This window comes from Carcharhinus amblyrhynchos, chromosome 3 (assembly GCF_965287045.1).
Source record: "Carcharhinus amblyrhynchos chromosome 3, sCarAmb.v2.hapA, whole genome shotgun sequence".
Lineage (NCBI taxonomy): Eukaryota > Metazoa > Chordata > Chondrichthyes > Carcharhiniformes > Carcharhinidae > Carcharhinus > Carcharhinus amblyrhynchos.
This window is the reverse complement of record NC_137326.1, coordinates 110,451,696-110,479,114: the sequence shown is the minus strand read 5'-3', so window position 1 is coordinate 110,479,114 and position 27,419 is coordinate 110,451,696. Positions and strand designations below refer to the sequence as shown.

Genomic DNA, 27,419 nt, shown 5'->3' with positions numbered 1-27,419 from the left:
CCAAAAGACGTGCTGGTTTGGTGGATTAGCCATGCCTAAATTCTCCCTCAGTCTATTCTCCCTTTGAACACATGCCGGAGTGTGGCAACTTGGAGATTTTCACAGTAACTCAATTGCAGTGTTAATGTAAGTCTACTTGAGACACTAATAAAGCAACTTAAACTAACACTGTAATACGACAGACACAGAGGCACAGCAACCACAGCGCCTGTCTCAGGTATTGCAACCTTTTCGTGGACAGGTGACCAAATCCTCTACCCCTCTTGCCATGAAAATTCAGCAACACTTTCATTAAGTCACCACAACATCTCCAAAAACACTCCATAGTAGTTACACAAACTTAACATAAGTTCGTCAAGATTGACTCAATGGGACTGAACTTCTAGCCCTTAGTCCCTTTTTGGCCTAATCAACCTACTTGCATGTGTTAATCAAGAAGTCAAAGACTTTCTAAATAAAACAGCCACCTGTAACAAACAGATTTCTGTGACTGAGTATAATTTAGCTTATTCAGAATTAGTGCCAGATTTCCAGGGACCACTATCATTAGATTCAGTTAATACTTAGTAATTTACAATCACAAGAGCTCCAGACACACACCCAGAAAGGCTGTCAAAGCTTCATTATAGGTAAACTACAACACTATAAAAAGAATTAAAAACCTACAATTTCCATTACAGATGAGATTTGTAGTGTGTGTTTAAAAGCTTTGCAAGTATATCAGGATGTTGTCCAAACATATAACGACGGATGATACTCTGTGTATTTCCCCCCAGTCAAGTGTAATCTGGGCGTAAAGCGAATATCTGGTGTAGAAGATAGAGAAAACCCAGGCACAAGCATTACACATGCAATTCTGCTCTGCCAGGATGATGGACAATAAAGTCCTGTGACGTCCTGTGGGGCAGTTTTCAAGTGCTAAGGAGTGGAGCATGTAATGTGAATGCTGCTGAACAAAGGGCAACCTAAGCAATGGAAAAGGATCACCAGAGGCCAAGCAAAAAAAGTGACAAGTAGCATTTCTAAGTGAAGGTTGTGGAGCTAGGATGAGAACAAATGCTCCTCAATAAATGCTCCTCAGTGTGTCACGGTGGCACAATGGTTAGCACTGCTGCCTCACAGTGCCAGGGATCCAGGTTCGATTCCTGGCTTGGGTCGCTGTCTGTGTGGAATCTGCACGTTCTTCCCCTGTCTGTGTGGGATTCCTCCGGGTGCTCCGGTTTCCCCTCTCAGTCTGAAAGTTAGGTGCATTGGCCACACAAAATTCTCCCTCAGTGTACCCAAACAGTTGCTGGAGTGTGGTGGCTAGGGGATTTTCACAGTAATTTCACTGCCTACTTGTGACACGAATAAGTAAACTTTAAACTCTCGCTGCACAGGAATTGGCCTGCCTGATGCTCGAGCCATTGCAGACCTTCTCAGGCATCACCTCCCCCACCTGTTAACAGCTCCAGGCACAAACTCCCTCACTGGTAATTTCCAAAGGCATTCTTCCATAAATAATCAGGCCCAACAATCAAAATGGTTCATGCCTCTGATCATACCATTTTCATTGTTGGACTATCTCTGCCACAATGCGTGTGGCATATTATTCATGCAAATGTGTTTTTTACAATGCAATTTTATATATTTTAAAAAAGCATGTGGAAATGAGAAGAATATCTATGAGCAACATTAAGTTGCATTTTAATGTGTCTCGAGTTATGGTGTAGTTCATGTCCATTGATATCAATACTTTTGTGTGCATTTATGAATATTCTCATCTGTACATCACTTCCCTGGTGCAACGTAATGGAAAATTATTGTCATTAATTGGGTTTGCAGACCTGGTGCTACCTTTCACCTGGTTGCTATGGGAAGTGGCAGTACAGAGGTCAGGAAATCAGCTGGCTACGGGTGGCAGGAGGGAAGGAGAGGTCAGCAGTGATGCTTGGAAAGTAGATGTGAATATTAAATGGAAATGGGCAGCAGAGATGTTGAACAAAGTGACATTTATGAAGAATGGAGAAGGCCAACCAGGACAATAGTTGAATCTGATGGTGGCAAAGTGATAAATGAGATTTTTGACTGCAGCTGGATGAGTCAAGAATAGAGGTAAGCTTTCACATTCTTATCAATTTCAGCTCACCCAAATCACCGTGACTGGGTTAAATCCGTTTGCCCCACTGCTAACTCCTCCTGAGCTCTCCATTTGTCTGGCTCTGGCCTTGTGTACGATCCCCTCACCCCCGTCCCAGCACAAGCTGCTTTCACCCATTACCCACAACCCCCTCATTCTAGAATTCCCTCCCTAAACTCTTCTGCCACTTCACACTTCTGTCCGCCTTGAAAAATCCTTGAAAAAGTCCAATTCTCTGAGCAAGTCACCCCCACCTAATGTCTCTGTCCCTCTAACTCAGCATTAAATTATGTCACTACAAAAATAGACCAAGCCTTCTACTAATCCATGTAACAACTGAACTAATGAAAATCGCCAGCAGTTTAAAGTTATTATGTCCCATAAAGTATGGTAAGAAAACGATGGTGTTTTGTTTTAATGATGTGGCTGAAATCATGTCCAATCCAGCAGGTTTTTACAATAGGTAGGCAACCCGTTTCACCAGATTATTGCCCAGATGCTGAAGATGAAAATTTAACCCAGTACCTCTTCATAATTGTGACAACAAAGTATATGAATCAAAACCATTGTTTTAACCCCTTCATTCAAATATTGATTCATTTGGTACATTGCACAATGGAGTCCCACACTCTCCAAATTTAGAAGTAATTGCCTGTTAACTGAAACATTCAGATCTCGTACCTACATTGATATACAATGCTAAAGATATCGTAAAGCAAAACTGTAATGCTGATTTGATTGAACAACTTAAGGATAGGTACCTTGCTTACAGAATACGCATTCTTCGGGTTACTGGTAGGAAAATTAATTTGCACTCCTGTGTGTGCCTTTATTGTGAAGGGAAGAGAGTTGCTAGAGAACATTTTGAGGGGTTACATAATGCTGTTTTTCTTCATAAATTAAATTTATTTCAGCAAACGTATCATGGGTTTCACGATGATTTATATCATCTCTAATTCCAATAATATTGGTTCCACGGGAAATTAATTATGCCGCGTTTTGCACTCCATTGATTTGGAGCACTGATTCACTGCTCGGTATTCTATGAGGTAATTCTGTACAGTGTAGTCTACAGAAATATGGGGTTGAAATTCTACTGGAGCTGTCCTGATCTCCTGTCATGACTTTGGTGGAAACCCCAAAGGAACAGATTAACTGGCCCCTTCCACCAATTTTTAAAATTTATTCTCTCACAGTATGTGGGCTGCGCTGACTAGCCCAGCATTTATTGCCAGCCCACAGTTGCCCTCGAGAGGTTGGTGGTGAGCTGCCTTTTTTGAACCATTGCAGTCCGGGTGATTTTGGTACACCCACAGTGTGGTTAATTATCCGGTGTTTGAACCAAATGTTTACCAAGGTTACATCAGGAGATCAAAAGAACCACTGCAAAAATTCACGATTACAGTACCCAATACTGGGCAAAATGGAGTCATAGGGCAAGTATAGACTAGAATCATGCATTTTTGAAAGTGGAATAGTACATGTAATATAGTGCTATGATTGAGCCATTCCTTGATGACATTGCAATCTGTCAGCACTTACACATGTAGCAGACCATGAGTGCTGCTCTGTCCTTTAATGTGTTACATATTTAAATATTTTTGTACTTCTATCTATGACAGCTCTCTCTCACTGCCCTCCACACCCAGCATTGTTAAAATGTACTGAATATTACCCTTCCCATATTAGCTTTTGCTAAATTCATTTAAATCCCTCAGCAATCCTGGATGACTCGCATTAAACTCCCTTAGCCATTCACCTGTTTCTATCTCATCCCATTACATCAACAGCAACATCCCTGAGCACTTGTAATTAGTCCTTTGTAGAAGATATTATTCTGAGTAAATAGACAATACTTTTATTACTCTTACAAGCCTCAATGCAAAGATATGCATCATATATACATCTTAAATATAACAACGTCTTCTGTACAGCAACCAATTTAAGTTTATTTTTACATTTAACACTGGCATTAAAAAAAGATTTGCACTGCAGCACAGATAATCACTCCTGCTAAAGAAACAAAAATTAGCAGTTTGTGCCACGACCTGTCAACTGAAAGAGGACAAATGAGAGCACAGTGTTACAGTAATTAATCGCATTAAAGTTTTGTTTTGCTATTTTGAAAGAAACATTATGTGACTATTAGGAGGTGAGAGAAATCTGATCCCAAGTTTGGAATGGTCTTTCATTCAGAACATGCACACATCTCCCCACGGTCACATTCCTTAAGTACTCTCCTGGCACTGAGACAGGCAGTGCAAAAACATTATTTTGTATATTCTACTTGTCTGCTCCTAATGACTACATCCTGTCAATTCTCCAACGTGTAAAACAAGAGAAGATGGTCACAGAATTTTAATGAAAACTTAAACCCAGTGAGTCTGCCGACATAATGCTTGAAATCTGCTGCTCTGCAATTAAAATTCTGAGCAGCTCCCCAAAACCAATAAAGATAGGTGCATCCTATAGGAATCGTTCAAGCCCAGTGAAATGTTTGATGTAAGCAGCAGGCTATTTTTGCTAAATTAAGGTGCTGTGATGCAATTTCACAGTCACTGTACAAACAAATATGAACAAGAATTTCATCTGATCTTAACTTGCTGTAACCAAGCAACAGTACCTTGGAACTGGATGTGCAACATCATCAATTTTGTCGGCTTCTATATACAGTTAAAATGATCAAAATATTTTCTAATATAGGAACGCTTAATAAGAGTTCTTATAGATCAAACCAAAAAGATGGAAAAGATTTTTTAAAGGACCTATGCGTTAGTAAGTATATTCCCTTGTAATTTTTTATCAACTTTGTGCTGTCCAGGCTTTTCACAGTAACTCTGAACTGAAATTGGAAGAATGGAACCTTCTATATCATTGCAAAGTGAAGTGTTTTTTGGCTTGTGCTGTGATGGTTAATAAGAACATAAGAATCAGGAGCAGCAGTAGGCCATCTGGCCCCTCGAGCCTGCTCCACCATTCAATAAGATCATAGTTGATCTTTTCGTGGATTCAGCTCCACTTACCCGCCCACTCACCATAGCCCTTAATTCCTTTACTGTTCAAAAATTTATCTGTCCTTGCCTTGAAAATATTCAATGAGGTAGCCTCACCTGTTTCACTGGGCAGGGAATTCCACAGATTCACAACCCTTTGTGAAGAAGTTCCTCCTCAACTCCGAACTAAATCTGCTCCCCCTTATTTTGAGGCCATGCCCCCTAATTCTATTTCATCAGCCAATGGAAACAACTTCCCTGCTTCTATCTTATCTGTTCCCTTCACAATCTTGTATGTTTCTATAAGATCTCCCCTCATTCTTCTGAATTCCAATGAGTATAGCCCCAGTCTACTCAGTCTCCCCTCATAACTCTCAACCCTCTCAACTCTGGAATCAACCTAGTGAATCTCCTCTGCACCCCCTCCAGTGCCAGTATATCCTTTCTCAACTAAGGAGACCAAAACTGTATACAGTACTCCAGGTGTGGCCTCACCAGCACATGAGACAACTGCAACATAACCTCGCTGTTTCTTAAACTCCACCCCTCTAGCAATGAAGGGCAAAATTCCATTTACCTTCTTAATTACGTGCTGCATCTGCAAACCAACTCCTTGAGATTCCTGCACAAGGACACCCAGGACCCTCTGCACAGCTGCATGCTGCAATTTTTTTACCATTTAAATAATGGCCCATTTTGCTGTTATTCCTACCAAAATGGATGTCCTCTCATTTACCAACGTTGTACTCCATCTGCCAGACCTTCACTTAGACTATCTATATCCCTTTGCAGACTTTCAGAGGCCTGTGCACACTTTGCTCTGCTATTCATCTTAGTGTCATCTGTAAATTTTATCACATTACACTTGGTCCCCAACTCCAAATCATCTATGTAAATTGTAAACAACTGCGGTCCCAACACTTATCCCTGAGGCACACCACTGGTTGCTGTTTGCCAACTAGAAAAACGCCCATTTACCCCCACTCTTTGCTTTCTGTTAGTTAACCAATCCTCTATCCATTTTAATACATTATCCAAAACACTGTGCACCTTTATCTTACGCAGCAGTCTTTGGTGCGGCACCTTGTCAAAAGCCTGCTGGAAATCCAGGTACACCACATGCACAGGCCCCTTTATCCACTGAGCATGTAATATTCTCAAAGATTTCTACCAAATTAGTCAAACATGCCCTGCCCTTCATGAACCCATGTCTTACCAATGGGACAATTTATATCCAGATGTCTCGCTATTTCTTCCTTGATGATAGATTCAAGCATTTTCCCTACTACAGAAGTTAAGCTAACTGGCCTATAGTTACCCACCTTTTGTCTACCTCTTTTTTAAAACATTTGCTGTTTTCCAATCTGTGGGAACCACTCCAGAGTCCAGCGAATTTTAGTAAATTATTACTGGTACATCAGCCATTTTCCCCGCCATCTCTTAGTACCCTGGGATGCATTCCATCAGGGCCAAGAGACCTGTCTCCCTTTAGCCATTTTAGCTTGCCCAAAACTACCTCTTTTGTGATAATGATAGTTTCTAGGTCCTCACCTACCATAGCCTTCCTGTCAATTTTTGACATGTTATTTGTGTCTTCCACTGTGAAAACCAACACAAAATACCTGTTCAATGCCTCAGCCATTGCCTCATTTCCAGTTATTACATCCCCCTTCTCATCCTCTAAAGGACCAATGTTTATTTTAGCCACTCTTCTTCATTTTATATATTTGTAGAAACTTTTACTATCTGCTTTTATGTTCTGAGTTAGTTTACTCTCATAATCCATCTTACTTTTCTCTTGTGGCTTTCTGTTGATCTTTAAAGATTTCCCAATCTTCTAGTTTCCCACAATTCTTTGCAACTTTGTATGCATTTTCTCCAATTTGATACCTTCCTTTATTTCCTTAGGAATCCTTGGCTGATTATCTCTTTTCCTACAGTTCTTCCCTTTCACTGGTATATACTTTTGCTGAGAACTGTGAAAAATCACTTTGAAAGTCCTCCACTGTTCCTCAATTGTCCCACCATAAAGTTTTTGTTCCCAGTTATTCACAGCTCCAGGGTCCTGCGTTCGATTCCCGGTTCAGGTCACTATGTGTGTGGAGTTTGCACATTCTCCTCGTGTCTGCGCGGGTTCCCTCCGGGTACTCCGGTCTCCTCTCACAATCTAAAGATGGGCAGGTTAGGTTGATTGGCCATGCTAAGAAATTGCCCCTTAGTGTCCAGGTATGTGTAGATTAGAGGGATTAGTGGCATAATATGTTGGAATATGGGGGTGGGGTCTGGGTGGGATTGCGTTTGGTGCAGACTTGATGGGCCGAAGGGCCTCTTTCTGCACTGTAGGGTTCTATGATTCTATTCTATGAATCATAACAGGGAATACGTGAGACACTCCAAGACCAAAGCAATGAACATTTCACCAAGAACCGAACGTAGTGTTGCTTTATTCAAATGCATGCCGTGGAAGGCACAGTGAGTCCAAATTTGGTCATTATGAGTGTTAATGGTATAAATCTTGATATGGGACAGCAATAATAAGAGGTCCAATTTTTTTGTACCATCAAATATTGTTTATCGCATGGCTATTTTTTCCAGGATTTGACATAAATCGCTCATTCATTTATGTACATATTGCTCGGAATTTCTCATTACGTATGTTTGGCTGAGATCTCAGACACCCATTAGAGCAGTAAAATATCTGCGCTCCAGAGAAAACATTGTTTGATTCAGGCTCACTGATTTTTGCTGGCAATTTCACAATGTTTGTTTACACAAATTAAGTGACCTCAAGAGTTTATTGTTTTCATACTGATACTTTAAATAGTCATTATGGTTGTTTTAGCTACTACATTGTGGTGAATTATTTTTCAACGTAGGAGAAAGCTATGAATGGAACTACTTTTTAAAAAAAGTAGTATCTTTACAAATACCCTGATATAGGTTCACTGTGTATAGTGGCTCAATAAGCACAGCAGCATCATAGCTTGGCATGTAGACATAAGGGACTACAGGGGATGGGTGATAGAGCAGAGCATGACATGAGGATATGAGGGGCAAGGCTTGGCTTAGGAGGCACGAGGAGGATATCCTGAAATTACTTTTTAAAAGGTCCAATGATGGAGATTTGAGTTCATGACCAAAACTTGGCCTGGCACCATGAAAATTGCAGAGGCATAGTAGATGCCCATCTCTGCAATAGAGGCAGTCAGGTTGGAAGTGCCTGCTGTGGGCATTATACAAGAACCAGCAAGCACCCTTCAAATGTATTCCCAAAAAGAAGATGGCCCAGGAATAGGGTTGGGATCTGCTGCCATTTCTAGAGGACTCCCCAGTCATCCCAGCTTGGTGAAAATCCAGGACAACACTCCAGTTGAGTCTCAGGTTAACACAACTTTTCTATTCCATATTCTCCATGCTCTAGTCAGTTCTCAAGATATTCTTGCTCTATAACATGTTGTTGTCAAGGTTCTCTACTTTATAAGTAGCTCTTCCTGCTATTTGCCCAATTCCCCTTTCTCCATTCCAGCCCAAATGAGAATCTTTTGGGTTTCAACAGTTTTACAATTGCAGATGCTCCAGGGGAGATGGTGAGATCAAAGGAAGACGAAGTAGCGCACACGCAAGCAAGAGTGCACAAGGGATGCAAGTAAAATAGATTGTACTGTCTGCTTCAATAACTACTCCTAAATATGTAAGAAATCTTACCTCATAAATCCCACCAAATAGTGACATGAATTTACTCAGCAATGCAGCACACATACTTGCAATATGAACAAAAGGTCCCTGTGGATTAAAAAAAAAGCGAATAATGAGTAAGAACAAATCTACAAATGGAGGTCAAAAATGCATAATTATGCAAGGAAACATCATGAACGTTATGAAATTTGCAGCCACAACATCTTCTGAAGCTAACAAGCTAACAAACAGGAAACTCTCCATATACAGATGTTAGTGCATCTTAAGGTAATTTCTTACATGCAGTATTCATGTCTCTATAATTAACACACTTCTGAAAATTAAAATATCTCAATTACTGGACATATTTTGAATTTAAAAATGTTGAATAAGATATACTGCCATGGCATTGTAGATTTTCTGCCAAATTTATTCATTGCTAATTACTTGTATGAGACATCTTTATGTTAGAAATGTACACTTCTTTGAATATTATATTTGTGAAAGAATATTATTCTTTCACAAATACAATTAGAACCGATTTGTTTCTCGAAACCCCTGATTTAAATTGAATACTATCTTCATGAAAGAAAAGTGGATAAAGTCTACAAGGCCACTCAGCTCCTGACCTCATTATAACCTTGGTCCAAATGTAGATGAAAGAATTGAATGAGCTGCTAGTCGAGAATGACTATCCTTGACATCAAGGCAGCATTTCACCAAGCGTAGCAACCAGGAGCCCTAACAAAATTAAAGTCAATGCGAATCAAGAGAAAACTGCACTGAATGGAGTCATGCCAAGAACAAATGTTCTAGGCCCAACCATCTTCCGCTGCTTCATCACTGACCTTTCTTCCATTATAAGGTGAGAAGTGGGTATGTTCACTGATGTTTGCATAATGTTCAGTGCCATTCGCGACTCCTCAGATATTGATACGGAAGTTCTTCATTTTCAAAAGCAGCAACACCTGGACAATATCTAAACTTTGGGCTGTCAAATGGCAAGTAATACATGTGTTGTGCAATGACCATTTCCAACAAAACAGAACCTAATCGCTGCCCCCTGACATTCAATGGCATTACCATCACTAAATTCCCCACTATCAACATCCTGAAAATTATCATTGATGATAAACAGAACTAGCCATATAAATACAAGATGCAAGAGCAAGTCATTGACTAGGAATCCTGCAGCGAGTAACTCACCTTCCGAGTCCCCAAAGCCTGTCCATCTACAACATATCACGAATGTGATAGAGTATTCTCCATTTCCTGGATGAGTGCAGTTCAAACCATGCTCAAAAAGCTCAACACCATCCAGGACAAAGCAGCCCATTTGATTGGCATCCCATCCACAAACATTCACTTCCACCACCATCGATGAAAAGTGACAGCAGTGCGTACCATCTACAAAATGCACCGCAGGAACTCACCAAGGCTCCTTAGGCACCATCTTCCAAACCCATGACTGCTACCATCTAGAAGGACAAAGACAGCAAACACTTGAGAACACTGCCATGTTGAAGGTCTCCAGGTCACTTGCCGTCCCAAATTGGAAATGTGACACTGTTCCTTCACTTTCACTCAGTTAAATTCCTGGTATTCCCTCCCTAACAGCATTGTGGGCACACCTACACCATGTGGGCTGTAGCAGTTCAGAAAGGTAACTCACCATCACCTTCTCAGTGACGATTAGGAATAGCCAGCCAGCAATGCCCACATCCCATGAATGAATAAAAAATAAAGATGTTTGTGGTTGTTGCAGGCCAACCATCTCAGTTCTAGGACAATTACTGGGTAGTATTCTAGGCCCACAGAATTCTAACCCCAAGAATATTGATAGTAGGAGATACACTGAAGGTAATATGTGATGTTAGTGTACCTTTAAGATTTTTAAAAAATACGTGTTCTCAGTAGCTCACAGCCTTAGCTGATGTCATTGTTGCTGGGCTGTCTATAGGAGTAATTTTATTGCTCCTTAAATAGCTTAAATGGGGGTTGCTTATTTTTATTTTGGGAATGAGTTTTATGACTTGCATTGTCAGGAGGAAGAATGTTTGCAGGTCAGCTGACAGTAGCTCTTTCATTTTTAGTTCTGAGCCTCAGGTTTTAGGTTTAGAAGGGAGTGGACATCAGGCTGAAAGCAGTCTCTCTCTCTCTCTCTGTCCCTGGCTTTTGGAAGTTCTGCTGGTTAGCTGAAAGCAAGGCCTCTTGCATTCCTGCAGCAGAAAATCTGCTATTAATGGCTTAACTAGCTTTTTCCTAGTGTTCTAGGAAGTGTTCTGACTGTGTCAGGAGAACTGCAGCATTCATCCAAAGGACTCAGTTCCAGTATCACATGACCATTAGTCTTTGCTGTTTTAACCCTGTGGAAGGGTTTTGTTTTATGGGATTGGTTTGATTGGAACATCTTAGATATATTTGTTAAGGGTTATACATTATTGTGATCTGTTTTGTTTATAATTGATAAGTGATCGCTATTATTATTAACATGCATGTTAACTATACTCTTAAGTAAACTTTGTTTGATAAAAGCTCCCTACTGGGTCATTTGAATCAAACATATCATGTTTATCCAAGTTAAATTCAAGGTGCAAAACTTATGATCCAGGTAGGCTCCATAAAACACTTTGGAGTTTCTGACCTGAACCATAACAAATGTTACTGAATATGAAGGGAAGGTGATTAGATCCTCTCGTTAGAGATGGTAATTGCCTCCTGATCACGTGGTACGAACATTATTCACAACATAGCAGCACAAGCCTGAATGTCATCCAGGTTGTCCAACATATGGATACGGACTACTTCAACATCTGAAGGATTGAGAATGAAGAACAACACTGGGCAATTTAGGACAGAGCAGCCAGTTTGAACACATTGGAGCATCTCCTGCAGCTTCATAAATGAAAATCCCTTTAACATAAGGTCAGAAATGCAATATTCGATGATATCTTTTAGTAGTTTTTCACAGGATGTGGGTGTTGCTGGCTACATCAGCATTTGTTGTCCATCCCGAATTGTGATCTAGTTCCAAGTCAGTATGGTGGGTGGCTTGGAGGGGAACTTGCAATTGACAGTATTCTCGTGTGCATGTAGCCTTTTCATTCTGGGTGGTAGAGGTCATGTTTCAGACAGTGGTGTCAAAAGAGATGCTGCAGTGTGTCTTGTAGATAGTACACACTGGACATCGATGGTGCAGTGAATGTTTAATGTGGTGGATGGGGTGCCGATTAAATTGGCTGCTTTGTCCTGGATTGCCCAGCGTTCTTCATCATTCTCTACCCCTCAGACACTAAAACAATCCATATCCCTATGGAGGACAACCTGGACAATATTCAGGGTTGGGCTGATAAGTTGTAAGTAACATTCAACACAATGAAGAGGTAATTACCATCTCCAAAAAGAGAAGAGCTAACCATCTTCCCTTCATATTCAGTAACATTACCTTCACTGATCCTCCCACCATCAACGTTCTTGGGGTTAGAATTCTGTGGTGAGTAACCCTACCTCTCTGACTTCCTAAAGCCTGTCTACAATGTACAAGGCACGAGTCAGGAGCGTGATGGAATACTCTCCACTGTCTGGATGAGTCAGCTCCAACAACATGGAAAAAGCTCCAGATCATCCAGCTGGTCAGCCCACTTGATTTCACCTCATTCACCATCTTAACCAGGCACTCTCTCCACCACTGATCCACAATGATAACAGAATGTACCATCTGCAGGACATACTGCAGTAATTCACAAAAGCTCCTTTGAAGGCACCTACCAAACCTGTGCCAAACACAGAATGAAAAGGACAGAAAATGCATAGGAATGCAACCACCTGTGTAACTGGAGCTCCCCTCCAAGTTACACAGAATCCGGATTAAGAATGCGATAGTTGCTCCTTCATTGTTGGAGGGCTGAATTCTGGAAATTCCCATCCTAACAGCAGTCCTATACAACACGGACACAGTGATTCAAGAAGCCATCTCATCACCATCATTTAAGGACAATTATAGATGGGTAAGAATTGCTGGCCTTGATAGTGACCCTCACATTCATGAACGAATTAAGAAGAGCATATGCATATATGTTTATAAACAGAAGACACAGTCACATAGATCCAGAGTAATTCTGAGTCAAGAAAATCCACAACCTTCACTATAAATTCCTCTCTCTTGCATCCTGCACCCCCATTTCCAAAGGTGCGCGGACATCTTTGTCGCCGACATTAATATCATCTGCTGCTTTTTCCTCGTTCCCAGCTCACCAGTCCAAGCCCTGAGTCCATAGATGTAGCTTTTCTCTTATCCTGCTCACGCATTCAGTCAACTAACTTTATCCATTAAGTCCAGCTTCTACTTCCTTGATCCTATTCCTACTAACCTCTCATCCACCCAAGTTCACTTCCTGGTCTTCCTGCCACGTGACCTCATCATTGGCTCCTTCTCCTCAGCTAATATCCCACCTCTTTCAATATAATTACTACTCATTTTCGCTTAACAAAAATCCTCAACCACACTATCCTCACAAACCATCTCCAACATCACTGTCCTTTTCAAAGTCCTGTCAAATCCCAAATCTATGTGCACTTTTCCTGACATTCCATATTCGATCAGCATCATGAAATATATAGAATCATAGAATGCCTACAGTGCAGGAGGTGGCCATTCGGCCCATCGAGTCTGCACTGACCACAATCCCACCTAGGCCCTATTCCCATAACCCCTCATATTTACTCTGCTAATCCCCCTGACACTCCAGCTAATTTAGCATGGCCAATCAACCTAACGCACACTTCTTTGGACTGTGGGAAGACACCGGAGCATCCGGAGGAAACCCAGGCAGGCATGGGGAGAATGTGCAAGCTCCACATGCAGACAATGAGCCAAGGGTGGAATTGAACCCGGGTCCCTGGTGCTGAGGCAGCAATGCTAACCACTGTGCCACCATGCTGCCCATCTTCTCTGTGACTGTGTCAATGCTGTGTCTTTATTTTCTACAGGCTTTCATATGCTTGACCACACTATCTTCTCACAAAGCCTCTCCTAGTTCCCTGATTCAATGGGGTGCCCTCACTTTATGCTACTCTCACCTATCTAATCAAATTTAGAGTATCATCAGAAACTCTTCTTCTCCCCAGGTCTGCACCATTAGCACTGAAATCTCCCAAGGAATCATCACTGGCCCATTCTTCTCTCCCTTGTCAATATGCTGCCCTTGGCAACATCATCCAAAGATATGGAGCAGATACTACATCTATGCAGACAGCACCCGCTTCTAACGTGCTTAAGCAGTCCACTGTTTTGATGTTGTTAGACTTCTTGCCAATATTCTGACATGATCGAGCTGCAGATTTCCTCCAGTTAAACACTGAGAAATTTCATACCCTTTCCACTGATTCAATCCCCCTCACCAACACTGTTTCAGGTTGAACTAGATGGTTCACAACCTGAATGTCCTCCAAGACATTGAGCAGGGTTTCCTAACACATATCCTCTCCATCACTAAAGGTGATGGAGCTTGCTTCTATCTCCGCGACACTGCTCGCCTCCATCCCTGCCTCAGCTCATCTGCTGTTGAAGCTCTCATCTGTGCCCTTGTCACTTCCAGACTTCACTATTCCAATCTTCCCCTGATGGTTTCTGGATCTCCACCCTCCATAAACTTCAGCTCAAACAAAGCTCTGCTGTCTGCAAGCTATCTCACATGAAATATCGCTATCCCTGTTGTCCTACTATAAAGATGCTCTGTCTAGACTTCATTACTGAACACAAAATGTACGATGGCAAAATGGCTAACGATGTTGCCTCACAATACCAGGGACCCGGCTTCGATTCCTGGTTTGGATCACTGTCTGTGCGCAGTTTGCACGTTTTCCTGGTGTCTGCGTGAGTTTCTTCCGGTTTCCTCCCACAGTCTGTAAGATGTGCTGGTTAGGTGTACTGGCCACGCTAAATTCTCCCTCAGTGGACCCGAACAGGTGCCAGAGTGTGGATATGAGGGGATTTTCACAGTGACTTCATTGCAGTATTAATGTAAACCTACTTGTGACACTAATAAATAAACTTAAACTTAATAAGAATTATAAAGCAGTGCATAGCTGTAGCTAGCCCCCAAAATGTCTCTGTCCCAAAGGACTCCACCCACTGGAGTGATTCCACACAAAGTCCCGACTGGTCACATAGACCATGTGACCCTTACTTTTTTGTGTTTCCTGAAAAAGTGTTCAACTTGGCAGAAGCGCTCTTCAAGTTCAATAGTTGGACTCACTCTCTTAGGCACTGAAACATATGCTCGCCTATCACAGTGGCTGGTGCCCCTGTATCTACTTCCATTTTAAGAGGCTTCCCATATACCCAGAGCATTACAGTAACAGAGTCTATCTTGCCTGTTTTTAGATTAAACAGAAAGTGAATACCAGAATGGTTGGTGCGAGACTTTTCTGCATTGTGACATATTAGTTAATTGTTTACTTGGTGATTTTGACTTAGCTCTGCATTGCTTCATCAAATGTTCTCTTTTGTGACAATAAAAACACTCAGCCACCATGATTCAGAAGTGCCATTACCTCCACATCAGTAACATTCCCCCTTAGGCATTACTGACTGATTGCTTATTCTGTACTTCTTTGTTTTATTGCTGGCTCAAATTGTTTCCTACTTTGCGGCTGCTTTGGCAATTTTGGAGGCATGGCTGGCTGCAGGTTCTTGCTGAATTGATGAATGGTGCCATTTTGTACATTCTGCAGCTCCAGTACACTTTTTCAGTGCTTTCCATGGCCAGTACTATGTCCATTGCTCATTTAAAATTAATTTTGGCCTTTACTAGCAATCTGCATTGACTGCCATCATTGCTCATGCCACAGTTTAGCCTATCTTGTAACATGTCATTTAGCATGGCTCCAAAATTACAATGCTTTGATAATTGCTTCCGTTTAGCAATGTATGTCACAATTAATTCACCTGCGGTTCTTGCCTTTGAATTAAATTTGAATCTCTGGAGTATGACTAATGGTTGAGGTTGCAACTGAATCTTCACTAAATTCATGAAGTCACTAAATGATTTGGAGTCAGGTGCATTTGGGGCCATAAGATTGAGATAAGGGTATAACTCTGAGCTCCACGAATACTTAGGATAATTGCTTTATGTTTCCCCTCCCCTATTATGTTTGCTTGGAAATAAAACCCAAATGCTCCGCAGAGGAGTCAAATGTTTCTATTTGCCCAAGGGGGCACATTCTAGAGAGTACTTATTTTCCTCAGGTCCCAATTAAAACAGATGTTGAGCCAGAGGCAGTATCAGGATAGTTTATCCTCATGGCCAGATATAAAGATGCATTTTCACAGACTTCAGTACTGAACACACAAGTTTTTATTGTTAAGAACTGTACAGCAACCTCATGTTTGTAGCTGTCTCTAAAATATCTCTGTGTAGGAGGATTCCATCCACTGGGGTAATTCCACATTCTGAGTCACAACTTGTCACACAGGCCACGTGACTCTTACTCTGTTGTGTTCCCCTTAAAGGAACAATCACCACACATACACTGGGGACAATCTTGTTAAACAATTTCTAAATCCAGAATGGATGTAAAAATTGGAGTTTTTCAGACCCTTTTATGGGCAAGTTCAAATCTGTTATCTGATGTGCCCAGTGCATGAAAAAAACAGCAAAAACGGTTTTTCGCTTGTAGAGGGAGGGGCAGGGCTGAGGTCACCCGAATGCTGGCTGAGAGCAGCAGGGGGCATCACTGTGCATGTGCAGGTCTCCAGCAACAGACACCTGTCATTCAGCCTGCCTCCATAGTTTAAAAGCAGCAACCCCTCCAGCTACTCCTCTCTCTCACCATCCTCTTCCCCCCTTCACCGGCCACTCAAACCCTCCCAGCCATAATCAGCCGCCTGATTCCCCCAATAGCTGCTGGAATCCCCTCCATGGTCAGCCTGGATTGTCCCCCCTCCCTCCCTCCCACCGATCCTTAAAGCTGAGTGGTAGTGTGTCTTCCCCCCCTCCCATACTGATCCCTGATGCAGAGTATGCAGTGGGTCTTCTTCCACCCCACCACTGACAGACTGCCCCAGTCTGGCTCCACTTCCTCAGGCACTGTCCTGCATCCTGTGAGCAGTGTCAGGGTGCCTGGCTGGCAGTGTCAGAGTGTCAGGTTGGCACTGCCCACGGGACAACCCCTTGTCTGTGGCCGCCCCAAGTAGGCCTCAATGGCCTCCGGTTCTACTGGTGAGGCCATCACAACTGGTCCCTGTTGCTGAGATCCAGCCATGATGCTCGCTAAAGAGAACTTTTCCCAATGAGTTCTCTCAGGCAATTGAGCCCGGGAAATTACATTCTGGGGTCACTAAATTAATGTAAAACAGGTTTTAGATATATTTAAATAATCTATTCAGTCTTCTGCCAGAAATGGGTGTGAGGCTGATCGCGCTGGATATCTGGTGCAGGTAAGATTGAGAGAGGTGAGAAATCAGGCATGAACCTGATTTCTTGGCTCTTGCACAATCTAACCAGCTCACCCTGCCTATCGTCCAGTAGTGCGCAATAATAAGATCGCCCCTATCATTTTTTAAATTCTATTATGGCTTGGCCTACCTCATTTTTGCAATCTTCTCCTGATTTAATGCCCCTCTACTCTGGATCGCTTCATTCTCTTTACTGGTGCCTATGCTAACCATTCTCCATCTATCTATCTTTGACAACATATTATAAACCACCCAGGCTCTGTGTGAACCCATTTACCTCTCTATTTTCCCCGCATTCCTCACACCCTTCACAAGTTCACCCTTCCCACTATCTCTTTCTTTGTCTTGGCATCCATTTTGGGTCTGATTGTGTCTCCAAAAGTGCCTCAGGATATATTTCTATGCTGAAGGCATGAAATAATGCAAGGTACGGCTGTTGAAACACATCATTTACAAATGACAAAAAACAAACTCCAGATCATCTATATAAATGGTAAATAGCTGAGGCCCCAGCACCGACCCCTGGGGCACCCCACTAGTCACCAACCGCCAATCCGAATAGCACCCATTGACCCCCACTCTCTGCCTCCTATTTGACAACCAATCCTCTATCCACGCTAACACCCTACCCCCAACTCCATGTCCCCTGACCTTCTGCAATAACCTCTTATGAGGTACCTTGTCAAACGCCTTCTGAAAATCCAGAAAGACCACATCCACCGGCTCTCCTCTATCCACTGCCCTAGACACATCCTCATAGAACTCCAGTAAATTTGTCAGACACGACTTCCCTTTAATGAAACCGTGTTGCGTCCGCCCTATCAAGCAATTCCCTTCAAGATGCCTCGCAATTTCCTCCTTAATGACGGATTCTAACATTTTACCTACCACAGACGTTAAACTAACCGGCCTATAATTCCCCGCCTTTTGCCTGGCACCCTTCTTAAACAACGGCGTAACATTAGCCGTTTTCCAATCTTCCGGCACTTCCCCGGAATCCAGCGACGTCTGGAAAATAACCACCAAGGCATCCACTATAACCTCCGCCATTTCTTTCAGAACCCTCGGATGCATTCCATCCGGTCCTGGGGACTTGTCCACAATCAGCCCCTCCAGTCTGTCGAGCACCACCTCTCTAGTAACAGTAATGTCATTAAGACCCTCCATTCCTACCACCTTTCCATCTCTAACACCCGGCAAATTATTCACGTCCTCCTCCGTGAAGACAGAAACAAAAAAGTTATTCAAGACCTTCGCCATATCCCCATCCCCTACCACTAGCTCCCCTTTCTCATCCTCTAAAGGACCAACGTTCACCCTAGCCAGCCTCTTCCTTTTTATATATTTATAAAAACTCTTGCTATCCTTTTTTATATTAAGTGCTAGCCCAGCCTCATAGCTTCTCCTACCCTCCTTTATCAACTTCTTTGTCAATCTTTGTTGACATTTAAACCTTTCCCAATCCTCTTCTCGCCCACTGCTCTTAGCTACTCTAAATTCCTCCGCTTTTAATTTAACACTTTCCTTCACCTCCTTCGTTATCCACGGCTTATTACCTCTCTTCCTACTGTCCTTTTTGACCATCGGAATAAATTTCTGCTGAGCACCAAGAAAGATCTCCTAAAAGATCCTCCACTGCTCCTCAGCAGACCTACCTTCCAACGCACTCCCCCAGTCCACATTCGCCAATTCTTCTCTCATCCTACTGTACTCCCCTCTATTCAAACAAAGGACGCGTGTCCGGGAACCCACTTTCTCCTCCTCCATCTGCACCAGAAACTCCACCATACAATGATCACTCTCTCCAAGAGGATCCTTCACCGCAAGGTCCCTAATTCTACCCGCCTCATTACATAGCACCAGATCCAAGATAGCTCGCTCCCTCGTCGGCTCCAACACACACTGTTCAAGGAAATTATCCCGGCAGCATTCCAAGAACTCCTCCTCGAGCCCACCTCGTCCAACATGGGTCGACCAATCAATATGCAGATTGAAATCTCCCATAACTACTGCCGTCCCATTCCTGCACGCCGCACTTATTTGCATGTTAACAGCCCGCCCCACCTCCAGATCATTATTCGGGGGCCTATAGACGACACCCACCAGCGTCTTCCTCCCTTTGCTGTTCCTAATCTCCACCCACAACGATTCCACGTTCTGCTCTTTGGCTCGAAATTTGCTGATGACACCAAGATTGGGGGAAAGGCAAATTGTGCGGAGGGTGTGGAGAGTCTGCAGAAGGATCTAGATAGGCTGGGCGAATGGGCCAGGAAATGGCAAATGGAATTTAATGTTGGCAAGTGTGAGGTGGTCCACTTTGGTAGGAAGAATGGTAGGAAGGACTATTACTTACGTGGCGAAAAACTGCAGCAGGCGACGGTGCAGAGGGACCTCGGGGTCCTTGTGCATGAGTCACAAAAACCCAGCTTGCAGGTGCAGCAGGTGGTCAGGAAGGCGAATGGGATGCTGGCCTTCATAGCGAGGGGGATTGAATATAAAAGTAGGGAGGTCTTGCTGCAGCTGTATAGGGCATTGGTGAGGCCGCAGCTGGAGTACTGTGTGCAGTTTTGGGCGCCGCACCTGCGCAAGGATATTTTGGCCCTGGAGGGAGTGCAGAGGAGGTTTACTAGGCTGATACCGGAGTTGAGGGGATTGGGCTATGAGGAGAGGCTGAATAAACTAGGCTTGTACTCGTTAGAGTTTAGAAGAATGAGGGGAGATCTCATTGAGACGTATAAGATGATGAATGGGATGGATAGGATAGAGGTGGAGAGACTCTTCCCGCTCAAAAAAGACAGTAGGACTAGGGGGCACAGCCTCAAGATAAAGGGGAGGCGGTTTAGAACGGAGTTGAGGAGGAACTTCTTCACTCAAAGGGTGGTGAATCTCTGGAATTCTCTGCCCGTTGAAGTGGTGGAGGCTGCCTCGCTAAATATTTTTAAGAAGCAGGTTGATGGGTTCTTGATAAGAGAGGGGATTAAGGGTTATGGGGAGAGGGCGGGAAAGTGGAACTGAGCCACAACAGATCAGCCATGATCTTATTGAATGGCGGGGCAGGCTCGAAGGGCTAGATGGCCTACTCCTGCTCCTATTTCTTATGTTCTTATGTTCTTATGTTCTTATGTTCAAACAACTCTTCCCTAATCAGACAAAAAGAACTTCCAAACATTTTAGGCAACATTTCAAACATTTTTCAAACAACTTCCAAACATTTTAGGCTCACTCAAAACCCACTTACGCAGAGTTAAAATTGGATCTTTTGGCAGAAGAGTGGAGTTCGAAGTATTTACTTAGGTGATTGAATTCCTGTAATCACTTCAACTTGAACATTAAAATAAGTTGAAAAATCACTTTCCTTTCAGACATGGTTCTGGCTCATTGATTTTTATATTGATGAAAATTGGCAAGCAGATCGCTGGAGAAGAAATCCTGTATCTAATAATAGCTCTTAACATCCATTTCACAATCCCACAATGAAATTGCACAGTATTCCTCGTCAAAATGATTTATAAATATTATCAACCAATTACGCAACAATTTTAGCTTCCTATTGCAGATAATTGCGCTAAGGCATTTGCTGGGTAGTAGAGTAGCAGTTATGATGTTGGTTTCACAAAGAGAAAGTATGTGATCAAGCTATATATATATAGATATGCCAATGCAGCAAGTTTACTATAAGCCAGGCTTTGGATTCATAGCAATCTCATGGTGGGCCAACATTTCAGCTTAGTGTTTGCTAATATTTAGACTAATCATGAATTCTTAATCTGATGAAGTATCCTAAGATCAGAAATTCTACAAGCTTAGCAGTTTGAAGATTACAAACTGCTGATCCTGGTTATCAGCTTGCAAAGAGTTCTTGAGATTGGCCAATATAGTTTTAATACATGCAAGCTCCTAGCTCAATTGGGCCTGTCTCAGGGAGCTCATTACAATTAATCACACACCAGCAACTCACATTTAGCATAGACACAAAAAATAGGAGCAGGAATGGGCCGTTCAGCCCATCAAGCCTCCTCTGCCATTCAAGATGATCATGGCTGATCCTCAATCCCAATGTCATACTCCTGCTCTCTCCCATACGCCTTGACGCCTTTAGCATCTAGAAATCTACCTATTTTTTCTTCAGTGCAGTGACTTCGCCTTCAAAGCCTGACATGAAAGAGGATTCCACAAGTTCACCACTCACTGGAGTGAAGAAATTTCTCCTCATCTCAAAGAGCAATGAAAGTACAGCACAGGAACTGACCCTTCAGCCCACCAAGCCTGTACCGATCACATCTTCCTATCTAAACCAACCACCGGTAGCTCTCTGTATACCCCCTCCTGATACCATGATCCCTTTTCCTAGATTCCTCCCCATCCAGCCAGAGGGAACATCATCCCTGCATCCAGCAGGTCCAACCCTTTAGAAGTTTATACATTTCAATGAGACCCCCTCTCATTGGTCAACTCAATCTCTCCTCACTCAACAACTTGCCGTCACCAGAAATCAGTCTTGGTGAATCTTCGATGCACCCCCTCTATGGCAAGTATATCCTTTCTTAGGTAAGGAGACAAAAACTGCACTCAGTCCTCCAGGTGTGGTCTCACTAAGGCCCACCAGGCATCTTTGTCCCTGTACTCAAATCCTCTTGCAATAGAGGCCAACATGCCATTTGCCTTCCTAACTGCTTGCTGCTTTTTTTCATTCATGGGATGTGGGTGTCAGTGGCAAGGCCAGCATTTATTGCCAATCCTTGCGACCATTAACAGTCAACCACATTGTTGTGGATACGGAGTCACATGTCGGCCAGACCAGATAAGGATGGCAGATTTCCTTCCTTAAAGGACATTAATGAGCTAGATGGGGTTTTTTTGACAATGGTTTCATGGTCATCGTTAGACACTTAATTCCAGATTTTTATTAAAATCAGGTTTCAACATCTGCCGTGGTGAGATTTGAACCCATGCCCTCAAAGCAGTACCTGGAGTTTCTGGATAGTTTGTCCAGTAACAATACCATTAGGCCATTGCTTCCCCTAGGAAAGAAAATTGTAAGTGGCCAGAGATATGGAAGTAAATGTGGAAAGTCTTCACAGATGCTGTAATGACGGACATAAAAAAGGCTTTTATAAAATATTGCATCGAGGCAAAACATTCGCTGGCAAAAAAAGAAACAGTGGTTGACAAAATGTGTGTGAAAACAGGAAATGGGAGTCTGTGGTTAATGAGTATGAAGTCTGGCCTAGAAAATGCTACAACATGGTAAGTAGGAGATGACCTAACCTTGATACTATAATACCATAAAAGCTGGGATAACTGCAGGAAAGAATGGAAAATAGCAAGAAAGTCTGCCAAACAATGTCACTTGTCAGGCAGCACAAGGTCAAGCACTGTTCCACAAAAACACTGAAGGATAATCTGTGGCACGATTACTTTCAGCCCCCCTGTACTTTGGGGAATGGAGCACTTCAGTCACATTTTGCAGATGTGCTCCTGATACTCATCAGTAAGTAAAAAGGATTGGACAGCTGACGATGGTGGTCCTGTTCATTTTTACATGGACAGCTTCGATTATAAATGTGGGTATAAGAATTTATAATGGGAAATGTACACAGAGCCAAAATTTTTGAATATGCTACAGATGGTTAATGGGAATAAATCAACAGGAGTGAAATTAATAACTATTTCAATTACAATATTACAGAAGCTTTTCAATCTACACTCTGTAGAAATTAATATCTTCTTACATTAGCCCTCCTCTTCCCTGCTGATTCATATTCCAGAGATATTGAGTTTCTTAGTGTTTCTCAAGCTCCTCATCATTTCCAGGTTTAATAAAAAAAACAAAGGATGCCAGGTCTAAAATCTACCTTAACATTTAGTAAAACCTTCTCCTAAGGTGGTATCCACTACCAAGAACATTTACTGCACAGGATGAGGCCATTTGGCTCATCATATCGGTGCTGGCCAAAAACAAGCTATCTAGTCTTATCCCACATCCCAGCTCTTCGTGGCAGCTATGTTACAGCACTTCAAGAATTTTTTAAATGCAATGGGAGTTTCTCCTCTACCAGCCTTTTAGGTAATGAGTCCCAGACCACCACCCACAAGGATAAAAACAATTTCTCCTCTAATTCTACCAATTATTTTAAATCTATGCCCTCTAGTGATTGACCACTCTTAAGGGAATTAGGTCCATGCCCCTCATAATTTTATACAGCTCAATTAAATCCCTCCTCAGTCTCTTCTGTTCCAAAGAGAACAATCCCATCCTATCCAATCTTTCCTATAGCTAAAACTCTCCAGTCCTGGTAACGTCCTTGTAAATCTCCTCTGTGCTCTCTCTAGTGTGAGCACATCATTCCTATAAAACATGGTGGCCAGAATTGCATGCAGCATTCCAGCCTAATGAATGTCTTATACTTTTTTTAAATTCAATCCTGGGATGTGGGCATCACTGGCATTTATTGTCCAACCCTGAGGGCATTTTAAGAGTCAACCACACTGCTGTAGATCTCGAGTCACATGTAGGCCAGATCGGGCAAAGACAACAGATTTCCTTCCCTAAAGGACGTTACTGAACCAGATGGGTTTTGACGACAATTGACAATGGTTACATGGTTATCATCAGACTCTTAATTCCAATTTTTTTAAAAAAATTCAAATTTCACCTCCTGCTGCAATGGGATACGAATCCATGTACCCAGAGCATGATGTTGAGGCTCTGGATTACTAGTCCAGCTAATAGAACATTACTTCTCTGCTCTTATACTCTATGCCTTTCCCAAAGAAGGAAATTAAGTCATATGCCTTCTCAATGCTCCTATCTGTTATATGCTGGTTGTGACTGGCTAATTGAATGGTTGCAGAGACACAGATATGTCTGAACAATAACCAGTTTATTGGATGACATAACTATTTACAAATATACAACACAATCACGCCAGTGCGATTCTCTGGTCCCGCTGTGTCCTCGCTTGCAGCAGTGGGATGTGAGTAGCTGGAGAATTCCAGCCTCCAGGTGTTACTCAGTCTAAGCCTTGAGCTTTCTTCTTCTGGACTCCTAGCTATGTGACTCTCCTTTGCATCTCCATGCGGACAGTACTGTTGCTGCGGTCCCACGCACTAATCCTTTCAGCCCCCAACACCCCAATACTATATTATTCATCTATCCTGACACCTTCTGGAATATAATGACATGCATTTCTAGGCCTCTCCGTTCTTCTATCCCAGCATTTATTGTGTCATTTTCTCATCTTGTTGTATTACCTTACACCCGTCAGCATTGAATTCCATTTCATAGAATCCCAACAGTGCAGAAGGACATTTGGTCCAATGAGTCTGCACCAACAACAATCCCACCCAGGCACTATCCCCATAACCCCATACATTGACCCTATCTAGTCCTCCTGACACTAAGGGGCAATTGAGCATGGCCAATCCACCTAATCCACACATCTTTGGACTGTGGGAGGCACCCAAAGGAAACCCACGCAGACAAGGAGAGAACGTGCGACCTCCACACAGACAGTGACCCAAACTGGAAATCGAACCTGGCTCCCTGGCAATGTGAAGCAACAGTGCTAACCACTGTGCCACGATGCCACTCCATTTGCCTCTTCCTTATCCATCAAATAAGTCCGATGATACCTTCCTGCTGTCTACAGATTTCTTCTTTACTATCAACCACCTGGCCCATTTTCAGATAACCTACAAACTTCTTACCCATTCTCCTAAATCATCAAAATATACCACACAAAAAGCCAGGGACCCAGATTTGAACTTTACAAACTAAATTCTCCTGCAATATTCCAGTTGAAATCAGGAAGCATGGCAGCAAAAATGGATGAAAATTGATGGTTCAAATCTCCTAAACAGCCCCTAATTTGCTGCACTGTATGTGAGTAAGGGTGAGTGAAGAAAAAATATCAAGAGAAAGATGGTAGCAGCCCAGGGCCAGAGGAAAGATGTCATTTGCATCATTGAACCATAGAATCCCTACAGTGCAGAAAGAGGCCATCCAGTCTGCACTGATTCTCTGCATTCAATTTATCTGCGTCTATTGAATGAAAGAACAAAAATGAGAACCCCTCCCACTTATTAGCTCTGATCCACACTGTGCTGTGATACAGAGATTTGTCCTGTGGATGGGGAAGTAGGACTGAGATGTACAAAATTTGGAGAATAAATGAGTGATAGTCAAAGATCCAATTTGTTTCCCCAGTTTGTGTGTATGTTTATGAAGATGCACAATGCAGGGTAATTTTGTAGTACGTACATTTACTCTGTAGGATGTAGGAACATGCACTCTTACTACCCGAGTATCTCAATGCCCTTTGCATGACTTTGGGATCAGCATGGAATGAATTAAGTTAACTTTCTGCTTAACATGGGATGCATTGTGTCACTGGGCCTAAGGCAGAGATGTTCATTTTAGACAAAGGGCTGCTGGAATGTGTGAAATTCGTTGAACCATGTCTCCAAATTTTAGGGAGAGGTTAATCTGGTCATCCTTTATTAGAGTAATAAATTGATTGGACAAGTTTGTGAGAGTAGTGTAACCATAGAGTTGAAAAGAGCACCATAATCATGTAAATGAAACAATTAAATGTGACTGAGAACTGTAAGCCAGAGTTATTCTGATGTTCCTTTTATGCATCATTGATTATGATTTAATGACTGTACATATAGAATTTAGTAATCAATGGTAAAAATACTATCAGAGCTGTGAGTGAATCACACTATGGATTAGATTTTCCGGTTGAGCCCATCCCAGGAATAAAAATGCCTGCCTGAGGTCAATGGACCTTTAAATGATCTGTCAAGTTTTCTGTCCTGCCTGCAACAATTCCCGTAGCAGGTGGGACCTGAAAACCTACCCCACATAATGAAATTATGAAATGTGCTCTATCTAAGCACACATACTAGATTGTGAGGTATGATGTCTCAATAAAGATTCAAGGCTGAATAATGAACTGTGATGTCTCACTAAAGACTTGATTCTGCATTGCTACAACTGAACACATGTATGCTTTGACATTTAGAAGCACAGAATCCCTACAATGCAGAAGGAGGCCATTCAGCCCATCAAGCCTGCACTGACAACAATGTCACCCAGGCCCTTACCCCGTAACTCTACGTATTTACTTTGCTAATCTCCCTGACACTAAGGGGCAATTTAGTATAGCGAATCAACCCAACTCTCACATCTTTGGAATGTAGGAGGAAACTGGAGCACCTGGAGGAAACCCACACAGACATGGGGAGAATATGCAAACTCCACAGAGAAGTCACCCAAGGTTGGAATTGAATCGGGTCCCTGGCGCTGTGAGGCAGCAGTGCTAACCACTCTGCCACCATGCTGCCCATAAAATGAAATGAATTAGAACAAGAAAGCTGTCAAATGGGACACTTTTCCAAATGGCCAAGTGAAAAGACATCAGGTTTAATGCAGCAACAATAAAACGTGCTCTGCTACACCATGGGGAGTGACACTTTGCCTGTCATTTACCTCATAGATCCTGATTGGGTGGTAATGAATTCCTATGGCAACTGCTATTCCTGGGGAAGCAGGCATCTTTAGTTGGCCTCCAGAGATGGCAAAGCTCTGTGGCAGCCTCATTCTGAAGTGGACATACAGAGGATATGCACACACAAAAAAACAACTTGTGCTTATACTGCATCTTTCAAGCCCTCAGGACTCCCACTGCACTTCACAGCCAAGAAATTACTTCTGAAATATAGGCACTATTGTTTTGTAGGTACACATGGGAGATGATTCACTTACAAGGTCTCGTAAGCAACACGAGATTGAATCCAGTTGATCAGCTTTTGTTGGTTGAGGAATAATTGTTGCCAAGATGCATTATTTTCAGAGTCACTACAGTGCAGAAGGAGGTCATTTGGCCCATCAAGTCTGCACCAACAGCAATCCCACCCAGGCCCTATACCCATTACCAGATATACTTACCCTACCCCCTATACATGAGGCAATTCAGCAAGGCCAATCAAGCTAATCTGTACATTTTTGGAGTGAGGGGGGAAACCCATGCAGACACGGGGAGAACAGTGACCCAAGGTCGGAATCGAACCTGAGTGCTTGGTGCTGCGAGGCAGCAGTGCTAACTACTGTGCCACCGTGCCACTGATCCTGGTTAGTAAGATAAGGGTGGTTGCATCCATATCTGAA

The 27,419-nt window shown here is 42.6% G+C and overlaps 1 protein-coding gene across 3 annotated transcripts in view; it reads right to left on the bottom strand.

The window, feature by feature from the left end:
- LOC145341012 (chloride channel protein 2-like) overlaps window positions 1-27,419 on the bottom strand; it is a 534,390-nt gene that overhangs the window by 218,959 nt on the left and 288,012 nt on the right. For all 3 annotated transcript variants that reach the window (XM_080185697.1, XM_080185698.1, XM_080185699.1), the window contains one exon: window positions 8,818-8,895. In XM_080185697.1, the coding sequence (XP_080041823.1) occupies window positions 8,818-8,895 (78 nt within the window). The remainder of the gene's footprint in view (window positions 1-8,817; window positions 8,896-27,419) is intronic.